General features: G+C 34.3%; 5 protein-coding genes across 7 annotated transcripts in view; 4 read left to right on the top strand and 1 right to left on the bottom strand.

Annotated features, from left to right (window-relative positions):
* Positions 1-1,375: 1,375 nt before the first annotated feature.
* Positions 1,376-2,481, top strand: LOC129798094 (HIG1 domain family member 1A, mitochondrial-like). Of its 2 annotated transcripts, none has more exons than XM_055841067.1 (3): positions 1,376-1,767; positions 1,834-1,943; positions 2,048-2,481. In XM_055841067.1, the coding sequence occupies exons 2-3, from the start codon at positions 1,850-1,852 to the stop codon at positions 2,254-2,256; spliced, it is 303 nt and encodes a 100-aa protein (XP_055697042.1). In that variant the 5' UTR covers positions 1,376-1,767; positions 1,834-1,849; the 3' UTR covers positions 2,257-2,481. The 2 variants fall into 2 exon arrangements, with proteins under 2 accessions (XP_055697042.1, XP_055697041.1); XM_055841066.1 differs by having other exon boundaries at positions 1,575-1,767; positions 1,831-1,943.
* A 4,083-nt stretch (positions 2,482-6,564) lies between these two features.
* On the top strand, positions 6,565-8,016 carry LOC129798068 (uncharacterized). Its single transcript, XM_055841035.1, has 4 exons — positions 6,565-6,779; positions 6,835-6,968; positions 7,027-7,753; positions 7,817-8,016. Exons 1-4 carry the CDS (start codon positions 6,619-6,621, stop codon positions 7,995-7,997), a joined length of 1,203 nt encoding a protein of 400 aa, XP_055697010.1. The 5' UTR covers positions 6,565-6,618; the 3' UTR covers positions 7,998-8,016.
* A 2,970-nt stretch (positions 8,017-10,986) lies between these two features.
* Positions 10,987-11,644, top strand: LOC129798093 (partner of xrn-2 protein 1-like). Its single transcript, XM_055841065.1, has 2 exons — positions 10,987-11,240; positions 11,312-11,644. Exons 1-2 carry the CDS (start codon positions 11,071-11,073, stop codon positions 11,457-11,459), a joined length of 318 nt encoding a protein of 105 aa, XP_055697040.1. The 5' UTR covers positions 10,987-11,070; the 3' UTR covers positions 11,460-11,644.
* Positions 11,449-12,860, bottom strand: LOC129798071 (uncharacterized). Its single transcript, XM_055841040.1, has 5 exons — positions 12,693-12,860; positions 12,236-12,631; positions 11,918-12,174; positions 11,650-11,848; positions 11,449-11,589 (listed from the first exon to the last, which is right to left on the bottom strand). The coding sequence occupies exons 1-5, from the start codon at positions 12,747-12,749 to the stop codon at positions 11,473-11,475; spliced, it is 1,026 nt and encodes a 341-aa protein (XP_055697015.1). The 5' UTR covers positions 12,750-12,860; the 3' UTR covers positions 11,449-11,472.
* Positions 12,861-16,636: 3,776 nt separating this feature from the next.
* The window catches only part of LOC129798019 (gelsolin), a 42,330-nt gene continuing 34,748 nt past the window's right edge, over positions 16,637-24,218 (top strand). Inside the window, exons 1-3 of one of the 2 annotated variants that reach the window (XM_055840961.1) lie at positions 16,637-16,869; positions 20,519-20,718; positions 20,785-20,938. In XM_055840961.1, coding sequence (XP_055696936.1) covers positions 20,657-20,718; positions 20,785-20,938 — 216 coding nt within the window. In that variant the 5' untranslated portion in view covers positions 16,637-16,869; positions 20,519-20,656. Of the gene's footprint in view, positions 16,870-20,518; positions 20,939-24,218 lie in introns of both variants that reach the window. The other variant, XM_055840960.1, reaches the window with a different exon arrangement.

Raw genomic sequence — 24,218 nt, 5'->3', positions numbered from 1 at the left:
TTGTCCGGGACCCGAAGTCAATATCTCTTACCTTTCTTACGGTTTGAGTATTAGCTCTTGAACAAACAGAAAAGGCCAATTAAAAATTCAGCTAACAATTTCCGAAAAAATAATCAATTACTTGCTACTCTTAACCTTATTATTATTATTATTATAATTATTATTATTATTAAAAATAAATACAAGTTTAACTCTTTAAGGACGATTTTGTCACCCGTGACGCCCGTGGCCCATAGAGAAAATGTTTTTTCCTGACTATACCTAAGATAATTTCTTTCTATTGTTTATTTGTAATCGCAAAGTATTTAGAAGGTTGTAGGAATCTAGGATATTTTTTGTAAATCTTTAACTATTTGCTATAGGTACACTAAATATTTAAGCTCAATGGTCACGAATTTTCAAACAACAGCATTGATTAAAGATTTTTATTATTTTTTTTTATGGGCATAAATTTCTCTAGTGTGTAGAGGCCATAAAGGGCCACAAAACGGTTGTAAAATACGTCCTCCAAATTGAATTGAACTTTGACTTTCAATAATGCAAAATATCAAAATTTCCGGTTTTATATAATCAGAAAATCATTGAGAAAATTTTGAAAAAAATCCAAAAGAATATTTTTTGTAGGGGTCGGAAAGGGTAAGGAGAAAAAGGAAGAAAAGCGACCGAAGCTTATATTTTTTATTGGGGGTCACCGAAGACCAGAATTTGATATCTTCTACCATTTATGCTTCGTGGGTGACAAGTTGAAAAAGGATTATGCTCAACGATCAGAAAAATACTTTGTAATTGATGACTTACCAGAGGTTGCTGTGAGACATCCAGTGAATTGTTATTGAACAGGATCATTTTTGCTGTTTCTGGATATTCTTGCACACGTACAATTGTTATTTCAGATAGAATTTAGTTTTCTTATCGCTAAAACTAGAAATTTCAGAAATTTAGTTTTTAGAGGTTATGGTTTTACACTAAATTAATTTATGATTTTTTAAAAATTTAGGTCAAATTTTCTCACTCTATTTCCACTTATACACTGTAATTTAATATCCTTAACTAAAATAAATGTATTTTTTAAGATAAAACTAAATATTATCACTTAAACACTGATGAATTTCTCACCACTTATCACCACAATTTCAGTACAATAAATTGATAAATATAGTTTTCTTGCACATTTTCATTTCCTGGAGTTTTTCTTAAAAATATTTCTTCAGAATTCATATAATTTTTACTTTAAAATCTATGGAAATTTACAAAAAAACTAAAGAAAACAAATTTTCCTTGCACACATGAAAAAGGCCATATAATTCACTGACAAAATATGAAAAACGCGCGCTACTGTGTTTTCCGTTAAATATTCGTCAAGATTGTTTGAGTGGAATTTTGTATTTAGACGAGTTGGAAAATCACGGATTTGCAAAATTCTCAGTAAATCCGAAATTTTGGAAGAATTTGGTAAATAGAAAACCCATTATCGTGGATATTTAACAAGTTTGTGAAGTCAGTAGTTAAATATTTGGTGATTTCTGGAGATTTGTAGCTTTGAATCAAATGTGAGGTTAAACTCGACTGGGATAAAAAAATAAACCATCTGATTGCATCCAAAAAGTCACTGTGACGTCATCAATTGCATCAAAATCCATGTGAATTTCTCAGAAGTTTAGAAAGTCTTTTTTCTGGTCCCCAGAAAATTCAAAATTCCCGAATATTTGTGGAAGCTTTGCTTGGAGAGTGACTGTGTTGTGATTTGACGGAGTGTCTGTAAATAAGGTGAGGGATATCCGAAGGAGACGCTTCTGAAAGTAGTTCATGGTCATTCTTGTGGCTTTTTAGCAGTTCCTGACCAAAAGTAATGGCTCCAAGCGCTAAAATTGTGGACTATGGAGAGGAGACTCATGGATCCAAGTTGGCTAGGAAAGCCAAGGAATCCCCCTTCATGCCTATCGGTGAGATTTAGCCTGATTAATAGCATCGTTATCTAATCCATTGGCAATGACCTTGATGCTTCACCGTGAATTTCTGCACGTCCCCTAAAATCTCTCAATTGCAGGTATTGTTGGATTCCTGGCAGCCGGAGTTATTGGGGCTTACAAGTACAAGCACAGGGGCACAATGAGCACCAGTGTCTTCCTGATGCAGCTTCGAGTAGCGGCGCAAGGGACTGTTGTCGGTGCTCTGACCATTGGTCTGGCTTACACAATGGCCAAGGAGTACCTGTTTCCACTGTTTCAAAGCAAACCTGGAGACGAGACCAAGTGAAAGTCCCTTTAAATGTGTAATAGCCGAATTTATGAGTCGCTTTATCAGCCTCCGACCGAACGAGTGATTGCGAGATCTTGAGAATGAATGCTTTAGGAAATACCCCAAAAATTGTTGGAAGTAGTTAGAGAATTACCGTGATACTCTATTTCTCATAAGTGTATTTATTCCCATTGACATTGTGAATGAGAAAATAAAGAAAATAATTATTTTTGTGGAGAAAAACGCGCGGTTTTATTATGAAAAAAAATCAGTGTTGCCAACTGTAGATTTTCTCTAAATTTAGGAGACTCGAGTGGGCATTTAGGTCCGAAAATTTTGATCACTCAACTTTTTCGTTATCCAGCACTTTCGTTATCCGGGTGACAGCTGCCAAACACTGGCGGTTGATATACAGTAGACTCTCGCTTATCCGTGGAACGGGACCGAAATGTCACACGGATTTTGAGAGTGATACACATCAAATTGTTTGAAATCTAACGATTTTTTTGTTTACATTGCAAATTTATGGAGTGAATCCTGACCTGACTGAATCCGACAGTCTCTCTAAACATGCGTACTGTCCAAAAAAGTTACAGTGAGTAAGAATTAACAGTAGATAGAGCACATTTGCTTTAACAAAAAAACCCAAAACGGGGAAAATATGTCAACAAAATTTTTAAAATTCAACTGTCTCACGGATTTTTTTATGTCACCCGGAAAAAGAGTCCACGGATAAGCGAGAGTCTACTGTATTCAAAATTATTTTCACTAAACATGAAGTTTGTCCAGAGTGAATTAAAGTATTATTAACATTGTATCGAAGTTTTTAATACATAATTGTGATAAAAAATTAAACATAAGCACACCATGAAGAAAATTCTCTTTTTCTTTGTCAGACAGAAAATAAATTCACACTGCACAAAATAGAAAAACCGTTGATCATCAAAAAACCTAAATGTCATTTTGTCCCCCAGTCAGCCGGATAACGAAGAGTCTACTGTATTAGATTCTAGATCTAGGAGTTAGGAGAATATTTTTTTTTTTTTAGAAATCATCGAAATTACAGTAGAGTCTCGCTATAGTCCATATTTGGTTTCAAATTTGACACTTGGGTCGCACTATAGTCCATGTAATTTTTTAAAATTATCAACGATTTTTAGTATTAAAATTGCTCGATGGCTTCCACTTTCTTTGCGATTGTGGTACTTGTCCTCGCTCTCTTCATTATGGATCACAATTTATCACAACTACTCAATAAAGTTTGCCAAAAATATTAAAATAATTATGACAACATTGCATGTCGCGTACTAAAAAAAACATAACCTAACTTAAAATCAGTGTTTTGAAATCAACGGTCGATAAATTGTGGACTATAGAGCGATGGCCTATAGCGAGACTCTACTGTATCTATAAAATTTATCAGAAAAATTACTACAAACACAATCTAACCCTAACGTGAAAAATGTCAACAACATCATTTTCCGCTTCCACATTGTTATTTCTTTTCTTCAAACATTTTTTACACATTGCTAACATATTTCCCAATCACAATAAAGGCAGTTCTATAGAATTTTGTAAAATACAAAACTTGCAATAGATAAATAAAAAAAATGTCTATATAAAATATAATTATAAAACTGACTGGTTTTACTTGTAGAGAGATTTTATAAAATAAATTAAAATAAGTACAGTAGACGAGTAGACTCTCGCTCAATCGGCTCTTTTTCAAACGGGCGAAAAATTTTGTTGACAATTTTCACGTTTAATTATGAAACTAATTTGCACAAATTCACTGTAGTTCTTCCTATTTTATCGTGATTCTTTATAATTGAGTGCTTTTTGTGAAATTTACAAAGGCTTTGACGCTCAATTCTATCGCTAAACCGGATGACATTTTGCCCCATATTCCCGATTGAGAGAGAGTCTACTGTAGATGCTTTCTACTTTCACAATTTTGCAAAAAAAATATAAGGTACACTCAGTCCCGGCATTAAGTCCTTCGGGATTATGCACCTGACGGAATTATGCACATACAACAATTATGCAAGTTTGCCTATCATTGGGAGTCAATTTATGAAATCATTTTTGAAATACGACTGAATGTACAGTAGAGTCTCGCTATAAGCCATCGCTCTATAGTCCACAATTTATCGACCGTTGATTTCAAAACACTGATTTTAAGTTAGGTTATGTTTTTTAGTATGCAAAATTCATAATTATTTTAATATTTTTGGCAAACTTTATTGAGTAGTTTTGATAATTGTGATCCATAATGAAGAGAGCAAAGAGAAGTACCACAATCGCAAAGAAAGTGGAAGCCGTCGAGGAATTTCAATACTAAAAATCGTTGATAATTTTAAAAAATTACATGGACTATAGCGAGACTCTACTGTATACTACTTTGTAACGCGGAAAATATGAAAACACTGTGCTTCTTTTTCAGAATAAAACTTTAATTTCTTTTATAAGGATTTTTTTTTAATTTTCTAACCATTTATTGAAGAAGTCTGGCCAGAAAGTACAGTTTGTTAATGCATTCCTATTAAACAGTTGAATCTTTTTATTTGAACTACTTTTACTTCGCGCGAAATTCGTTCTACGGCAGATTTATTCAAAAGAAAGCCCCTGTTGGTATGCAAACTTTCTCGATGCATAATGCCATTTCGCGTGTTTTTTTCGGTCCCGAAAATGTGCATAATCCCGGGAGTGAGTGTAAATGTACCAGCGATCGTCAGTGTTCCTCGAATCGGAAGATTGTCCCGCGTATCGTCACCCCAAAATAAAGTGTACTTTTGAAAATTATTCAATGTATTTTAGTAATTTTCTTTAGCAAGATGCATCACGTTAGTTCATATAAATAAACTACACAACCAATTTTCTCGTCGAGTTCCAAACAAAATTGCTATTACAGTGCCCGCTTTGTAATCCGGATGATTGGGAGACAATATGACAGATGTCCGCTTCGTAATCCGGATGGATTTTTCGAATTTGTTCAACGTCTCGCAAATATAATACAAGGTTTTTTGTAGAAATAGAATAAAAGTTTTAAAAAAAAGATTAAAGAGACGTAATTAGAGAATTCTATGCTATTATACTTCATTTATTAAACAAAAACATCACAGGATAATTCATTTTCATTGCTAAACACACATGCATACATGACATCAAAATGATTTTAAATGTAACCGTCGATAACTCGTCCGGATTACGGCGATCCGGATTAGAGAGCGGGCACTGTATTTACCTAATTTATTGAATCACTGTATCAGAGTCTTAGCAAAAAATCCGCCATTCATCACTTTCTTAATATTTCACGCGAGAATTTGTCTGACTGAATATGAGAAATTATGTTTGATTAAAATGATTAACAAATCTCTGTTAATTAAAAAATGAATATTCAGTGACTCTAATTTCACTATCAATACACTTTTTTAATTATTTTGGCAAGGAATATTGAAAATAAATTATTTTTTGCGAACAAGTACGTTTTCTTTCATCTGTTCCTCGAATCGGCACATTTTTTTCGTGGAAAATTGCGCTCAGCGCGCTCAGCTGTCATCTTCACAGTCATTATTAGATGTTTTTGTTGGGATAGAACAATTTACCAGTGAAAGTTTCATTAAATTTAACAATTTTTGAAGTTGTATCATGTGAAGTGAATACACAGTACACAGTGTAAGGATAACAAAGAAGCTTCAATGAAGCCTTGTAGAGTGATTTAGATGCCAAGAAAGCAGGAGAATCCTCATCAAAAACGTCTGCCGATCCGTGGCTCAACCCCTTCCAATCCGTGGAACACCTGATTAAGTCCCTTCCGATCCGCGGAACACATTGCATCCTTACCATTACACCTATATATTAACAATTTCCGTAATTAGCAAAAGTGCCAATACACGAAAATGATTAAATGGTTCACTAATATATCAATTGGAATGTAAAAAAATACCAAATAGTGTTTTGGAACTCACATATTCAACTAAATATGGAGCACGTCTCTTAACATTCCGATCCGTGGTACACTTCCCTTACGAATAAAGTTAGGTTTTTGTCGTGGAAAAGCCATCGACTTATATTTGAAAATAAAAAAATAATAAAAATAGGTATAATCATTCGAACCATTTAATTTAACTATCCTCCTATTCCGTATTCTGATAAACAAACAAAAATTATTTTGTTTTCCATCCACCAGTAAAAAATTGCATGTGAAAATTATTAAGGATATACGCACGGCTCCCGGGACGGGACTCCCGGTGAATATTAAAATTCAAACATTTAAAATTTAGGAGATTTTTGGGAGATTTGAGCATCTCCCACCGAAGTGTTGGCAACACTGAAGTGAGGTTATGTTGGTTTAAAGCTCCGGAAACGGAAGGTTCCAGGATGAATAAGTGGAAAGTGAATGATTACAAGAATCTGCATGAATCGGAAGAGCATTGGAAGCTCAGAAAAGCCTTTATGCAGCTCTACAAAGAGAGTATTCCGGAAGATGAACTGGTTTGTTTAGCACAAACAATGATAAACATCGAATTCCTGGGCTGCAGGTAAGATTCAGGATTTTTTCACTTCAGCAAAAGACTCCTCAGTGTTTTCCTTCAGGTATTCGAAGGAAGTAATGCTTCGAATTGAGGAACTGGCAGCAGATCTCTTGAAAGATTCAAGGAGCCAGCGGAAAGATCGTCTCAAGAGGACTTTTGTAGGAGCTTCTGATGCAGCAACTGCAAAAATCAAAAGTATTCCTCCCAAAATGAGTCCTGAAAATCCAGAAAACTATGAAATTCTTTGTTTTAGGATCCTCGCTATCTGATACCCTTAAGAGACCAGCAGAACCTGCCCCAGAATCCTTAGAACCGGCCGTGAAGAAGAGAATCTCTGAGGAACTTTTCTATATCAATTATGAACCTACGGATTTCATTTCAGACTTTGGAAAGATCGTAATTTATGATCCTTCCACGGCAGATATCGAGCAGTCTGCTACTACAATTGTTCAGATTATAAATGGGAAGTGCAAGGCGATGGTAGAGGAGCAGCTGGATGTAGTTAAAGATACTTTCCGGGTGAGTATCACAATCAATGGGCGAATTGCTGGAACTGCATTGGCTGCTACTAAGGTTCTGGCTAGGAAGGAAGCCTACGATGCTGCTCTATCTGAGCTCCGGAAGCACTACTACATGCTCAAAGTCAAGAATTCCTTCCTGGCCAGGGATAATCAGCAAATAAGTAAATTTGACGAAGAATGCGACAAAAGGGCTGCAAATTCAGAGAAAATCGGAGAGAATAACTTGGGATTCAAGCTTCTAAAGTCCCTGGGATGGAAGGGAGGTGGACTTGGGTCTAAGAACGACGGAATTGTCAATCCAGTTGAGCTCTCGGTGAACATTGGACGTCAGGGATTGGGAGCAACTACAAACACGGATTACTACAGAAATATCCTCCGGAAGTACAAAAATACGCCCACCCTGTACGACCTTGTCTTCACCAATGAGTTTGCCAATGAGGAGAGAGCAGTCCTGCACCAGTAAGACCTTTTTATATCCCCAGGGAGTCCCGGAAAGTCCTGAATAAACTTTTTCTTTCGCAGGCTCGCGAAGCGATTGGACCTCAAATCCAAGAGCTATGGGAAAAATGAGAACCGCCATTTGGTAATCAGCAAGAAAATTACCATCTTCGACATCGCCGCTGATATGATTGAGAAGAAGGATCCAGTTTTATGGGAAAAGTTTATTCTTATCCCTCCGGAAGGGCAGAAATCAAATAAATGACCGTTAAATTGAAACTTAACGAAAGACTTTTTTGACATACCCAGCTGAACAAAGTTAACAACCAAACCTTTGTACCAGAATGTTAACAGCGTTGGTAATGGCTCTGGCATACCTTTTAGATCGAACGAATTTCGGTTTGTCACTAGATGAATTTAGAACAACGATTAACGGCGTTATCACACTTGCACATTAAAATTTTAATGTGATTCACATTAATTGTCGCTTGTGAGCGTCCAAATATGTTATTAGTGTCTTTGAGTCACTAATTAATTTGGGGTTTTTCTATTTATTGATAAAGAAGTGGACTTGGCCTGCAAAAATAAGTTTAAATTTACCTAAAGCATAAATATTTTTCACATTAAAAAATTACAGAGAAAATCGCATTAATGCTATAAATAAATTTATATCAAATTTTGCGGACCAAGTCTACCTTTTTATCAACAAATAGATCAAATTTTAAATATAAAATGATTCAAACACACAAATTACACATTTGGACTCTTACCAGCGACAATTAATGTGAATCATATTAAAATTTTAATGTGCAAGTGTGATAACACAGTAACACTTTAAAACCCGAGCCAAAAAATCACGTAAAATACCAAACTGGCATAAAATTCCAGTGCAGATATTCTCGATAAAAAAGCATTTTTTCAATAGTTTTTCGTTCCGTAAGACTTACAGCAGTTCTAGGACTCATAAATTTATTTTACAATAAATATTTTCCCGTTTTCTTGTAATTTTTATAAAATTTTCTGAAAATTGACAAAAAGAAATGCCAAAGTGAATTTTTACAGATTTTTGTAGCAAAAAGGCAAATTCTATTGAATTTCCTTTTTCCTAGCAATTTGGCAAGAATATTAGATTAGAACTCATATCTATAAATTTTCCTGTAAAATTTTCAAATTCTCATATAGAGTTTGTGCTTTTGTTTAAGAAAATTTTATGTGAAATTCCAACTGTTAATCGAAAAATAAAAACAAAGCGAAAATTGAATTTTCACCTTACTTTTTTTTACATTACCATTCTACAACAATTCTAGGTCTTATATTACTTCATTTTTAATAATTATTTTAATATTTTCACGTATTTTTGCGATTTTTTCGAATCGTGACAAAACTCAAAAATATTAACATTTTTTAGGTTATGTAGTATAAGCCATTCAAATGTCCTTATCTGATGCCAACTCCGTATAAAAAAGGTGGCGTTTTACGCCAATTTGGTATTCTACGCCAATTTTTTGTTTTTTTCCCGATATTTTAAAAATTAAAAAAGTTATCAACAATTTTTTTCTACTAAACGAAACCTAAATAAATTCTCTATACATTTGTGTTACCATTTTAGCGTAATATTGAATAGAATTCATACTATAAAGCTCTAAACTTAAAATTGGAGTAAAATGCCACTTTGGGTTTTTAAGTGTTAAAAAAGATAATTGAGACTAAAATACACTCCTAATGTTCTCTTGGTCCTGACCAGAAACTTGTAAAATAACAAGCCGATTTTAGTAATTTTTGAAGTTTTAGGTCAAACTTCCTAGACAAACATTACTGAAAAAGGAAGAACTTTCCTGAAACCCTTCTAATCAAGAATTTACTAAACAGCGTAAACCGGAGTTCCACGGATTTTCTCTATTTTCCTAGGTTCCAGACTAAACTTTCTGGACAAACGTATCTGAAATAGAAAGATTTGACGTAGAAAGGAATAATTGAGGCTAAAATCCACATCCCGATTGTCTCCTGACCAAGAATTTGGATAATTGATTTCCTCAATTATTTGAGGTGTCAGTCCAGATTTCCTGGACAAATGTTACTGGAAGAGTAGGAGATATTGAATAGAGGGTTAATTAAGAAGAAAATTCACTCCTGGTGGTCTTTTGACCGGGAATTTGTCAAAAAACAAGAAAGAAATTTTATATCGCCGGGATTCCAGGAATTTCCTCAATTTTTTTAAGATTCTAGTCCAAACTTCCTGGACATACGTTACTGGGAGAGTAGAAAATGTTGAAGACAGGGATAATTCAGACTAAAATCCACTCCCGAGGGTCTTATGACCAGGAATTTGTCAATGAATAAGAGGGAAACAATGAATTGCAGGATTCCACAGATTGTCCTCAATTTTTTGAGGTTTCACCTCAAAGTTCTTGTAAAAACGATACTGTATGAGGAGGAGCTATTGTGGACAGGTATATTTGAGACTAACATCCACTCCCGGTGGTGTTCTCCTCAGAAAATTGTCAAAAAACAGGAGGAAGTCTTTGACTCGCGGGATTCTATAGATTTTCTCAATTTTTTGAGGTTTCAGCTTAAATTTCCTGGACAAACGATAGTAAATGAGAAGTAGCTCTTATAGACAGGGATAGTTGAGACTAATATCCACTCCCGATGGTATTCTTACCAGGAAATTGTCAAAGATTTTGAATCGCGGGATTCCACAGATTTTCTCAATTTTTTTTTTAGGATTTCAGCTAAAATTTCCTGAACAAATAGATTCACAGTATAATACATGTGATTCTTAGGAGGATGAACAAGATCTGAGGCCTGTTATGGTGCTTATCTGGCCAGAATTTTGTGAAGTAAAATGAATCCTAGAAGTCTCTTAATTTTCAGCAAATAAAAGTGTGTATCAATGCAATCTTATACCTTTTCTAATTCTTCAACATAATTACATGTTTCATGGGTACTTACCTCATTAATTATTTTGCAGAAAATTTCAATCCGGACACAGAGTTTTACAGTTTTTATCCTAATATATTTCACAAGTTTCACAAAATCACCGGGCCAGAATAGCCAAATGTCAAAAATATTTGCGATCGATCGCTTGGAGTGCTAAATTAGCTGAAAAACCTAACAGCACTGGCATGAAATTCATGCCAACCGTCACCTACTTTCCACTTGCATGAAATTGGTAACATCGGCTGTTAACATTCTGTTTACTTTTCGCTGTTGATTGTTAGAAATTCCTAGCCGGGAGCTGTTTGCCAACTGTTAACACCTGGTCAGCCGGGCTCAAAATCTGTGTTTTTGTTTACATCAGGAAAATTTTAGTTTTTGTGAAAAAATTGAGGAAGGAAATGGCATCTTCAGTGGATTGGAACATTAATAGCTACAGGACAACGTACGAGTGCGATGAACACTGGGATTTGAGGCGCAGTTTCATGGAAGCGCACAAAGACAGGTTTCCGGAAGATGAACTCGTGTGCTTAGCACAAACATTCACAAATGTCGAGTTCCTGGGATGCAGGTAGGATCTCTTGGCCTGGATATTACTTCACAACCTTCTAAACATAATTTTTTGTCCATTTTTGTTAACAGATACCCATCAGATACCATGAGACTCGTAGCGGAGTTGTCGAAAGATGTGGCAAAGGAATTCCGGAAGAAGAGGGAATCCCGGCTCAAGAGGACCTTTGTCCAGGCATCAGATGCAGCAGAAGCTAAAGTCAAGAGGGTACGGAAGTAAATAAATTCATTGTTTATTTGTCAGACAAGGATTTGCGTTTCTTGGTGATTTGCTGGAAGAGCTTCTTCCCGGCAGTTTTGAGGACGTCATTGGAACACTCCAGGAGGCTGCCCCAAGCGATCTGATCAATCTGAAAAATATTCAATTGTAAAATAAGGAAATAAATGATTTTTTTTCTAGAGAAACACGCCTTTGATAGAAGTCTCTCAAATTGGCTCCTGGACAGGTCATCCAGTGTGTTGAACAGAAGGACAGTGGCCATGTACTGAAGGTCGATCTTCCCGTAATTTATGTAGTCGACAATTTGCTCCATCACAGTGAGATGATTTTGAATGATTTTAACTGCAGCATCTTCCAGGCTCATATCACAGAGGAATTTCAGGAAGATCCTGGAAGTTGTTCGAAAGATCCCGGTTGGAAATTTGTCAAGGAAGAGGGGTAGGATCTAAGAGACTCACCCAAGGAGCTGGATCTCTCGTGGATAACGCAGCCGGCAGAGAAGATTGAGGAAGGTTTTCAGGAGAAAATGATTCTTTTCATGACTCATGATAATCTTCCTCCCACTCTCCTTCGAGGCAATGTTCCCCACCACGGATGTGGCAAAGCAAACAAATTTGTAATTGCTGCTGGGAAGATTCTCACGCTCATGGACAGTGTTGAAGAAGGAAATGAGAGTTTTCTCCAGAAATTTGAAATAAACCCGAATTTGGGATTCCTGGAAAGAAATATCTAGCTTATCTGTTTTTTAGACTTCTCAAAAGACCAAAAAAAATTACATAATTGCTGGTGAGTATGTCTAGGTTACTGTCTTCCTGGGTCAGGACACTCAAAAGTTCTGTAAGGCAGCATCCCATTGAGATGAAGCTCTTCTTCGAGCATTCCATTTCCCTTTTCACCTCTGTTAGCTCACGCTGGGCATTCATGAGAACATGAGGCTCAAATCCCACAGCCAGAGTCATCTTGGATGCTTCCCTTGAGATCTTATCCTCCTTCACAGCCAAAGCGATAGATTTAACTTTCGCATGGATGGATTTTGTGAAAGCAGCTATTTTCTCGAGATCCTCATCAGTTATTCTGTCCCTGACAGCCTGATCTTCCCGCTGCTGGGATGCAATCTTCACAAATTCCGCCACATTGCTAGAAAGATCCCTGAGAGTCCCTGAAATTCCTTCCTAGCCCCAGAAAAAATACAATTTAGACACAGATCTGGCTTTCCGGATGCACTTTTCTCACCGAATACTGCCTCTCCTCCTCAATAGCCCTCTGATACAGCACCAATTTCTTCTCCATCAGCCCAAAATCTTGTAAAAAAAGCCAAAATAAATAAAATTTCCGTTTGGGAGAAATTGGAAAAATTTTGTTCACGCGGAATTGTGTGGCGATGTTTTTCGATGTTTACGATGTTTGCGCCAAAAAAAAACAGTGATAAGCCCAGATAAGCTTATGGTAGCTGAGATTCTTTACAGGTGACCTCGGAATGCGTGCACCTCGGGGTGCTTGCAACTCGGAATACGTGAAAATTCGATTGTGAGTTGAATTTTGAGGGTAAATAATCGCGTCGAACAAACGGTTCTCGGACACTGAAATGGATAAAATTGGCTCAGGAGTTAATTAGGATCCTGCAAAAAATATCCTAGATTTGGACATCCTTCTAGTTTATAATCACCCACGAGAATCGGATTTTTATCGATTCTAGATAGTCTAAAAAAATTGTTGTTTCCATGGGTACCCAGAGCCCCAAAGGAGACGAAAGAGTTAATAAACATAAGAGATAGAGTCCGGTCCATATGGATATAGTAAGGGCCTCGACAGACCTGAGGATTAGCCGAGAGACGGCTTAGCGTATTTATATTCGAAATAATGATTAAACTACATTTCCATAATTTTCCACTAAGTCGTCTCTAGGCTTAAGCCGTAAGTGTGTCTAGGGCATAAGGGTCGGGGTACAGTGGGTTGGGGTAGAGCCCAAAGGGCATTTGATATCCAAATAATGTATGTGTCAAATGTAACCAACATATTTTCAACGTAATCGAGCTATTTCTTAAAAATATAATGTATGAACGCAATGGATGTATATGGATGTATAATAACTTGACTAAAAAACATATAGAAAATATCAGTTATTTTCTATTAATACATATAATACATTTCGTTTGATAAATTCCAGTTAAAATATTGTTATTTTCCCTTAAAATTACGACTAAACATTTTTAGATCTATAAACAAGTCATAATATAATCTATTTTTGAGTGAAAATGTATAAAATTATGTCAAAAATTTCTAAAGTATATTTATCTTACATTTTCATGCCATTACGTTCACATAATGTCGTGAAATTGTATGAACATCATGTTCTGATATATTTTAGTTACATTTGCTCCATAAAAGACACAAGTTATATACAACTTGTCTTCTTTTTGCATGACGCTCCCAGATTGTCAAATTTTGCTTTGTTTATTAAGCAGAGGTTCATTTCTGAGTGAAAACTTGTGATAAAAAGTGATATTTATTATAAATTAAAGTCTTGAAGTGCACTAGCGTGTACAGTAAAGTCGAGCACACACATCGAAGAGATCAAATTTGACAAAGTAAGGATAATTGATAGAAAAATAGTGAATTAATACTGTATTCGTGAGAGCTAACATTTTGTTTCTTTAATTGCAGTGTAGCGAAAGTACAAGCACTAAAAACAGCTTCTTGATATTCTGTCTGTGCAGAAAAAGTCTATCATATGCATAAAATTTCAGTGTTTTGACATTGCTTATTGTGAAGTGATATTATTGATATAAGGAGTCTGTAATGTAAACATATTGTACGACATAATGTAAATATAATCACAAAAATATATAAAAACGTGTTTTCTTCTATATTTCTTATTTATTCAGGTTATAATATCTTGAATTTATTTTATCGGAATAAAATGAAAATTATGGCGTGGAAAATTATAGAAAATTGGCGATACTAAACCCAATTTAATTGAAAAATTGTGCAAAAAATATTTGTGTGTGCCAATATTTGTCCACAATTGTGTTTAAAGTGATGTTCTATCAATACACGCAGTAAAAATCTGACATCCATAAATTTTTTCAATGATACGATGGAAAAAGTAATAAATTTATTCAATTTTATTATCTTAAATTTCCCAGCTTTTCCTTGAGAATTTCAGGTCAGGAATGAAATTTTGTTCACTAATATTGTGTCCCCTAACGCAAAACAATCGTTGAATTAAATATTCATACGCAATAAAAGTGCACGAGTCACAGGAAATCTGATTGAATCGTTGAGAATATAATTATACATTTAAGGAAAATGTTTAAACAAGTCTTAAATGAAAATAGAAAAGAAATGACAATTCTACGAACAGTAGTCATAAAATTGATATTGTATAGTGATTATATTTTATTTAGTCATAATCGATACATTTTAACGTACAAGATGACGTGATTATATCTAAAATAAATAATCGTTATGTTTTGGATGTAAAAATTCCCCATTCACTCAAATATGGACCTCTTTTATGCGGTTATATAGAAGAAATATGTAAAGTCGTCGCCATCGTTTTCGTATAGATGTCAGACATCTCTACTCATTTATAGCGATAAATGCTCATTGGGGGTTGAGACTCATCGTTAGAAAGATCTTGGTCTCAGATATGATATAAACTAAAATTTTGTCACAATCGCTTCAGAAACACCAAAAATGCAGTCCGGTCATGACATTTTTGGTTATAGCTCGGGTCAGGGAACACCGAGGGAGGAGTGCGAGTCACCGTTGGAAAGGTCTCGACCTCAGCTACAACATTTTAAAATTTAAAGAAAAAGCATCGTCTAGTTTTCGAAATATTCGCGATCGACTAATCGAAAATCGATTTTTCGATTAATCGAACTTTCGATTTAATCGTATGAAATTGAGATGTCATAAGGGTTGTAGTACTCAACGAGAGCTTTCCAAAACACCAATTTTTTTCGATTTCTGATATTCAGAACCGGAGATATAGCCATTTAAAAATTGAATTTTTTATCCCCTCGAGCTCGGGTCAGGGGAGTCGAAAGGGGTTAAGTTTGGTATTGATCGAAAGTTCTTAGGTCCAACTACAACATACAGTAGACTCTCGCTCAATCGGCTCTTTTTGAAGACAATAATGAGCAAATTTATGTAATTCTCTTCAGAAAAAATATGAACTTAAAATGTTGAATCTTTTGTCAAAGTTAAAGCGTTTGGAAATGGTTTTGAAATAGGACATTTACCCTAGTTCTTCCTATTTTATCGTGATTCTTTATAATTGAGCATTTTTTGTGGAATTTACAAAGGATTTCACGCTCAAATCTACCGCTAAACCGGATGACATTTCGCCCCATATTCCCGATTGAGAGAAAGTCTACTGTATTAAAATTTGAGATCGATCCATGCCAAAGGGGCGCTGAGTTATTGAAAAAACAAAATTTTTGGGTATTCTAAAATAGCGGGAGGGGGGGGGGGTGAATCTGACATCACCCACTTCTAGCCGCCTATCGATATTTAACCTTTGCCGAAAACCGCTTGTCGATATCTCTCTCCGTTCTCTCTCCAGAAGTGGTTATACGACGGACGGACGGACGGACGGGACGTCCACGAAAATCGATTTTTAGCGCACATGATTTTCGTGATCTATGAGTGTCAAAACGTGTACATCCAAAATTTGGGCCCGATCTGACGAGGTCGGATTTCACCTGTGACTACAAAAGCTGTGATTGTAAAGAATCTCAGCTAAAATTTGCCGCCAAAAAAAAGGATTTCTCGTGGGAATTCTCGGAAGATGACATCAAATGGCTGGGAAATTTTATTTTGGCGAGAAAATTAAACTGAAATTGATAAGGGAGATTGTACACAAACACTGATAGGCTGTTGATTGAGTAATTAATTTTTTCGCGTCAATCTGGAGAAGGTGAAGGGGTCACAAAGGCTCGTAAAAAAGAGTGGGAATGGGTGTTCCAATGTCCAGCTAAATTACCATTTTTCCACCGAAAATGGTATGAAATTGTTTAAATCTTTAAATTGCTCATGCTAATGGATTGAGTTGTTGAGAGAATAAACCTTGGCAATTAGCATGTTGTTTTATTCAGAAAAAATAGAGTGTTTCCTCAGTCGATTTGCCAGGTTTGTTGGATATCTCGCGAGAAATTCTCGTAGGAAATGGTCAAGAAAGTCAAGAGATCAGTGAGAGTATCACCCTGTTTGGTGCAAACTGCCCATATATTTATTTATGCTATTTACACAATTTTTCAAATACATAATTTCGTAATTTATCATCTAGTCTTGCTCCCCATTTGGTGATGACTTTGATTCCCAGGCATCAGTTACAGTTCTGTGATCGTGTGGTTAACATCTCACAGTACCCGGACTAAAGTGATTTTTCGTGAAAAAAAAGAAGGTGAAGAAATCTCAGAGGGAAAGCCCTCATAAAAGATTCAGTCTACACAATTTTCCCGAGATTTTTCACCCAAAAGACCAATTTAGAGGCCGATTTGTGGTGTTTACTAAAAAAAATCTTTTCACACTTTGAATCCAGGGGAAAGTTTATCATTTTGACCAGAGTTGTCGTGACCTCTTGTCTTCAATTACCAATAATCTTCCATCTTTTTGAAAGTTTCTCCTTGACTGATGCAGAAAATCCTGGACGAAATCCAACTTCACGTGAAATCTTTTGCCATTTTGCTGCAAGAAAAAGAAAGAATCAATCGATTGATATCATCAAAAGAATTCTATAGTGCCAGACTGTTTTCTCCATTTCATCCCCGAAAGCATTTCCTGGCCCACCAGACTCCTCCTCACCCAATTCCCCATGAGAATGGGGCGAAGAGTTAGATTTCTCTCGAGTGACTCAACAAACACACTTGTGCAAGTGTTCTTTTCTCGATTTTTCGACCACATTTTCCTATTTTTCCGCACTAATTGAAATGTTGTCTCACACACAAAGTATCTCTCTCAGTGATTCTCTACCCTTTTCCATCTGCGAACATCTCCAAGAGAAAATTCCCCAAAAGATAAAAATTTTCATAAAATCCCCCAGTGTGGAAAAGTGCCCAAAATTTTTCACTCCGTTCCCTGACCCCCATCATTGTCATGGCAAAGTAAAATTGTTTTCTCAATACTCTTAAACACTTGAAGAAATTGAATTTAAAAAGGGAATGCTATATGAAAATTTTCCCCATGAAGAGGTTTAAAAGCATCTCCCAGGAATCTCTAATACCACGGACTTCTAAAAGCCAAATGGTTCAGTTGAGTAGATTAAAGACTTGCCATTAAAGTTTTCAATAACACAAATAGTTGGGTGATCTCTACGGAAACTTATTGGAGAATTGGGTCATACGAGAGAAGTATTGGAAAAGTCATATAAAAGTTTCTTTTTGGGGAAATTATGCTCAACAGAATTTAAAATAAAAAAGCTCCTTAATCCGAGAACTATTGGAAACTTGTTTTAAAAGATTTTAGCAGAGTTTTATTAAATAATATCAATTAGTAGTTCATTGATTGGGATTCGAACTTATTTTATGGAATAATTTACAGGGAGTTCCGCTTTCAAAGAAATTCTCGGGACCGAAAAAACACGCTTAATTCATTCCAGTGACAGAGAAAAATTGTATTTTTGCAGAACTTTTTGTGTTGAGGTCATGACCGCAGAGTACAGCATTTCGATTGTTTTGTAGACTCACTTTTTTTTAGTCTCTCATGGTGGAAGGAGGAATGATTAGTCATTCCTCCAGATTATCCAGAAGAACCGGTTCAGCTCTAAGAATGAGCTTGAAATTATTAAAAAAAGGGGTAGCGGGTAGCAAAGCATTTCAGGCTTTGTGAAGTGCTCGAACGCGACCGCAAAAGCACTTACTTACCGTTTACCGGTTTTCAACCAATTTCAACCGATTCATAAGTCACCCAAAAGATCCCCCAAAATAATTTTAAGAGTAATAGAAATGATTTTTGGACAAAAATTACTCATCGGTTCATAACTAGTGATTCCAAATAATCGGGTTTTTAGGATAGACGGTTAGCCGGTTTTGGAAGGGTCTGAAACCGGTTAAACAGTTTAAAACCTTTTTCAAATTTAGGATTAGATTATGTAATTTTGAGCATTTTTTCAGAACTTGAACTTTGATGTAATTTTTTAACACATAAACATATTCTTTTCCTCAGTTAGTTTAGATAGAACCTATATTTATTTAATTGCTTTATTTTGTATTTAAAAATAGTTCAGGAAATTTCAGAATTCAGGAAAATTACTAGGAGTTTTTCCAATAATATTGTACCGTGGAAAACCTAATGCAATATAGATTTCCATAAAAATAACTATTTTTTCATACAATTTATTTTTGTTTTAGAATAAATTGGTTATAAACGTTGTCATTTTTGACAACATTTAATGAGAAAATACTTAAAAATTTTATTCTAGATCTTGGAAAATGAAAAAAAAAGAATTTTATAGAGAATGTTTTAACGAAAAAATCGAAAGAGTTTTCGTCTTTATTTTTAAAATCCTATGACTAGTTAAATCTTGTTAAACTTAATTTTAGGAAATTTGAATCGTGGAAGGAAAACAATATTCGCAAAAATATAAAAAAGAATATTGGAAAGATATACCAAGATTTTTCGCTACTTATATTTGTTATAAAGTTTTTTTTTGTGAAATCTTGCAAAAATATTGTCAAAAATTTTTTTTTCAACAAAAAATCCAGATTTTTTAGATCGGGAATGGTTTTTAACGTCAATTTTTAGATCATTATCTACAGAAAACATACCGATGCTTAATTTTTGGTATAATATATGATGAAAAATGATCTAATAATTTAATAATCTAATAATATATGTAGTTAAAATACAACAAGATTTAATAAAAATCTCTATGAAGACAGGGAAAGGTAAACATATCTACAATATTTTACAAGTTTGTACTAAATCTTTTACAATTTTTTTTCAGTATACAATTGATTTTTAGTCTTGTGAATATTTAACTAAGGTTTAAAAGATAAAATATTTTCAAGTGAAGAAATCTTGGAACAATTTCCAATAACCTTTAAGCAAATAATTCTTTTCAAGATTGGAAGAAACGTCCAGGAAACTCATTACTAATGCTTTATATATTATATTATTAACATACTACCATATTACAAATTACACTTAGAATCATTTTGCACTTCTGGTTCCTTTCTAAATCCAAGTGATTCTTCAGATTTTTAAATTAAAATTATGGAAAATATAGTTTAATTGTTGTGCATTTATAAGCTTAAGAACTTGAATAAAAATAAAAATTTATTATGTCAAAAAAACATTAGAGAAAATATGCTGTTTTTTTTTAAAGTTCTAACACACGTAACCTCTTAACAGCTGAATTTTTGAAATTTAAAAGTGAAAATTTCAGAAAATATATTTTAAAATTGTTTTTCTTTTAAATATTTTTAAAAACTTTAATCAAATCATTTTTTATGAAGTTGAAAAAAATAAGAGGAAATGAGCTAAGTTTTTATTCTTCATGACCCACATAACCCCTTAAGTTAAAGTTAAAATGATTTTTTTTAAAGTTGTGTGCCTGGGATTTACTACCATGGAAACTCTACATCTTGTAGGGTTGTTGTACCACTTAGTAGCTTTCCACACTTAATGCTGTTTTAAATATAATGATATTTTTCATTAATTTATTCAAGGTGGCATTAAAATAAGACATGTACTGAATAGTTGCACTACCCTATCTGATTGAATACCCAAGTAGAAAAGAAACTAAAAATAGAAAAATCATAAAGAATTAGCAATTTTGCGTGTGATACGTCACATCATGAATTTTATTGAATTAATTTAGGAATCATGTTTTAGTACATTGTATCCAAATTTATTTAATATTAATCCCCCTCTTTAAAAAAGACTTTTCAAATTACGTGTGTCACAAAAGGGTAATAATAAATCATAAAATGCAACTGACTTTGATTTTATAAGTTAAATCCTTAATTAAAGAAACTCTTAAAGATTTAATAGATGTATTTAATTTAATGGATCACACTGTGATAAAAATTTTTCTTTATTTTTTTTAACAGCTTTTGAGAGTGCTATTGTGGGCAAAAAGTGTGCGTTATCAGTCTCCTAGTGTTTGGAATTGAAGTGATAATTTCGAGTGGGGAGCAGTTTATAGTGAAGCCGCCGACCGGGGCCGAAGAGAATAACAAAATCCCACCATGAAGCATGCCAGAGCGGCTCTGAGTTCGCTCTTCTGGGCTACAGTAGTAGTTCTCTTGAGGTATCCACCGACAGTGAACGTGTTTAGTGGCAGCGCGCGCAAATCTAACCGCCAAATCTCTTCCAGTTCCACTGCTATCAGCATCCACGGAAGAGTCGTACAGCCACCCACCGATACTATCAGATCACCGTCTCGGGAGGAACCAAAGTCCAGAGGAAGGATGCATCCGGCCTTCGCGAACGCAGGAACCGCCAAAGGACTCGAGATCTGGCGCGTTGAGGTGAGATGAAGGGAATTTCCTATCCGATTTCGTGGAAAATCCACACTTGATCCCAATTCATCATTTTGCGAAAATAGATTCTTGTGTGCCACGAACACTTTCCAACATTTATGCAGATTTTATTCTCGCAATGTGGGCTGCAATTTAACCCGCAATCACCAGCAGAATGTGCAGTAAATCGTGAAAGGAATTCCCATGATTAATTCACTGTGGAAAAGTGCTAAAGAGGCTGAAGAAGTTATCAAAATTCCATTGAATCATACGATGCAAGAAATTTATAGGAAGAAACACTATAGTGATCTCTCGTATCTCTTGATTGATTTTTTCGTATGGCACAGCCGCAAGTCTCAAGATCATGGGAAAATTTTAAATACGCACGCAAGACACTCAGGTGGAAAAGTTATTGCGTTAGACAATGGGCTTGATCGCGTTTTTTCTCAGTTATGGTGCGGGAGGTTTTGCTTCCGACACTAATAATAGCTTTCTGAGGAATTTTTGATATTTGGACTTGTGATTAATGGGTGGGTGAGACAATTTTTTTATGCTCCAAATGTAAAAGTTATTTAAATAGTTCGTCGAACTTGAGTAGTTTGTAATTTTGAGAAAAGGTATTTTTACGAAAGCCTGAATGATCTTCTGAGAAAATGATGTTGTGAAATAATAATAATTTAAAGATTATTAATTTTTCAATTAGTACTCATCATGATCATTTACGAAAATAAAAAAAAATATTAATAGTAAATTTCAATTTAATTGCATTTTGCAATGAGTTAAAGAATATTAAAAAAAATGGTTAATTGTATTTCACGCATTTTGTTACCTCTCTGCCTCACCTTTTTGTTATTGTGTATCACAAATATTGTGTCAGTTGTGTCGCTTCTATCACACCTGATTTATTTGAAAAAAATATATGGTCTTCAATTATTTTTTTCTGGCCAAGCCTGAGTAATTACTAATGGATCAATTACAAAAGTGTGAGACATCTGCATCTGATATTTTAAATTTAATTTTTAAATTTCGTTTTAATCTGTAAATTTTGCATATTATATTAGACTTGTACTAAAAAGTCTTTAGATATGTTTTTACATGAGTCGGAGATTTAGTACAATCTCCGAATATTGTTCAGGTTTTTTCTCAATGATACACTGTAGTTGCCATGTTTTCTATAAAATGTTTTAGTACTTTATGTACTAATCACTTGACTGCATATTATATAATTTAATAAAAAATGGAAAACATATTTATTTTCCAAAATTTGTTCCCTTAATTGGTTTATTACAGTAGACTCTCTCTCAATTGGGCATTTGGGGCAAAATGTCATCCGGTTTATCGATAAATTTGGGCGTCAAAGCCTTTGTACATTCCACAAAAAGCGCTCAATTATAAAGAATCACGATAAAATAGGAAGAACTAAAGGGAATTTGAGCAAATTAGCTTCATATTTAAACGTGAAAATTGTCAACAAAATTTTTCGCCCGATTGAAAAAGAGCCGATTGAGCGAGAGTCTACTGTATATTCATTCACTGAAAGTTTAAAGTCTTCTAATGCTATATATTTTTTCAATAAAACACTATGCAGCACGTATAATAGAATATTCTATCCCAAAAATATATTAGTCTCATTCCATTTTCTCATTGGCTAGACTTTTCAAGTTTTATAATAGCTCTAACCTATCAGAGAACGCGATGGGACAGAAATATTCTACAGTACTAAATATTTTGTACTAAATTATTTTACATTATTTCTGTACTAAAAGCATAAAACTTGGATACAGCTCAATCCTAATTTTTTTTGCGCAGAAAGAAAAATGGCATCAAATTTTTATTTTGTCCTGATGAATTGTTTTAGTACGCTTGTGTACTAAATAGTTTACTTTTCTGCATTATAGACTTATTTTTTATATTATTTTTTTGTAAAATTCAGCATATATTGAATTAGTTTGTTTATGTACTAATCACGAAATGTTCAAAATTAGTACATTTAGTACAAATATTAATTCAAGAATCTTTACTGACTTGAGAAAGCCAAAAGGTGACTTACTGCAAAATTGTTGGAAATATTAATTGTTTATTATTTGGGTTACAATTGCGCTAAGTTGTCTGCCTTTTATCCTTTATTTCCGATCACCCCTTTCGTCTGCCCTAAACTTTGAAGGAAATGACGAACTGCCCTGAATTTTGAAGGAATGAAGAAAACTTCAATACTTTTCTTCTTAATTGTTATGAAATGAATAATGCAGAACGCACAATAACTTGTTTTGTAAAAATGTTCTTTTTTTTTAATTTTCTATCAGAGCGAAAGAGATCTAAATCTAGCCATCTCGCTTACTTCAATAAGCAGTTTCAGAAATATGTTTACAAACAAAAGTTATTGTGCGCTGGGCATAAGGTTAAACCTCGCATTACATTCAATCCCGGTATTATGCACTTCGGGATTATGCACTTAACGAGATTATGCACAAACAATTACAGTAGACTCTCGCTAATTCGGCTTTTTTAAGATCGGGCTACTTTTTAATGGGCGGCAGTGAAATTCGAAAAAAAGTTTGTTGACATTTTTCAAGTTTGATTATGATTATTAAATGAACCCAATATGCTTAAATTTGCCATGGTTTGTCTGAGTTTTCATGTAATTTTGCGTTATTAAGGGATTTTCATGAAATTTACTATAAGTATGTAAACTCAATATGTGTACGCAGATCAATAAAAATCGTTGTATTTCAAAAAAGTTTGTCGCCTGAATTTCTCTCAAATTCGGGTGACATTTCGGTTCCAAATGCCCGAATTTGAGAGAGACTACTGTATACATGTTTGCCTACCATTCGGTGTCAATTTATGACATCATTTTTGAAAACACTTGAATGTATACTATATTCTATCAATTCTATCAATTTATTGAAGAATTCTGCTCAAAAAGTACTGTTAATTAATGCATTTCTTTTAAACAGTTAAATCTTTTTGTGCTTTTTGTTCTGACAACTTTTACTCAGTGCGAAAGTCGTTTCACGGCCGTTTTATTCAAAAGAAATCTCCTGCGGGTATGCAAATTCTCTTAATGCATAATTCCATTTCACGCGTTTTTTTTGGTCCCAAAAATGTGCATAATCCAGGGACTGAGTGTATTTAAGTCATTTAGATATTATTGCTTTTTCTATTTGTTAAAAGTTTATTTTACATTTCAAAATTTTAGGCTTTGTATTTTGTTCTTATTTTTGAATTTCAAAAATAAAAATTAAATTTAGCGTCACAAGTGATTTTAGTACACTCATGTACTAAAATT

This window comes from Phlebotomus papatasi, chromosome 1, assembly GCF_024763615.1.
Source record: "Phlebotomus papatasi isolate M1 chromosome 1, Ppap_2.1, whole genome shotgun sequence".
In the NCBI taxonomy this organism is placed as follows: domain Eukaryota; kingdom Metazoa; phylum Arthropoda; class Insecta; order Diptera; family Psychodidae; genus Phlebotomus; species Phlebotomus papatasi.
This window is presented reverse-complemented; position numbering and strand designations above follow the sequence as displayed.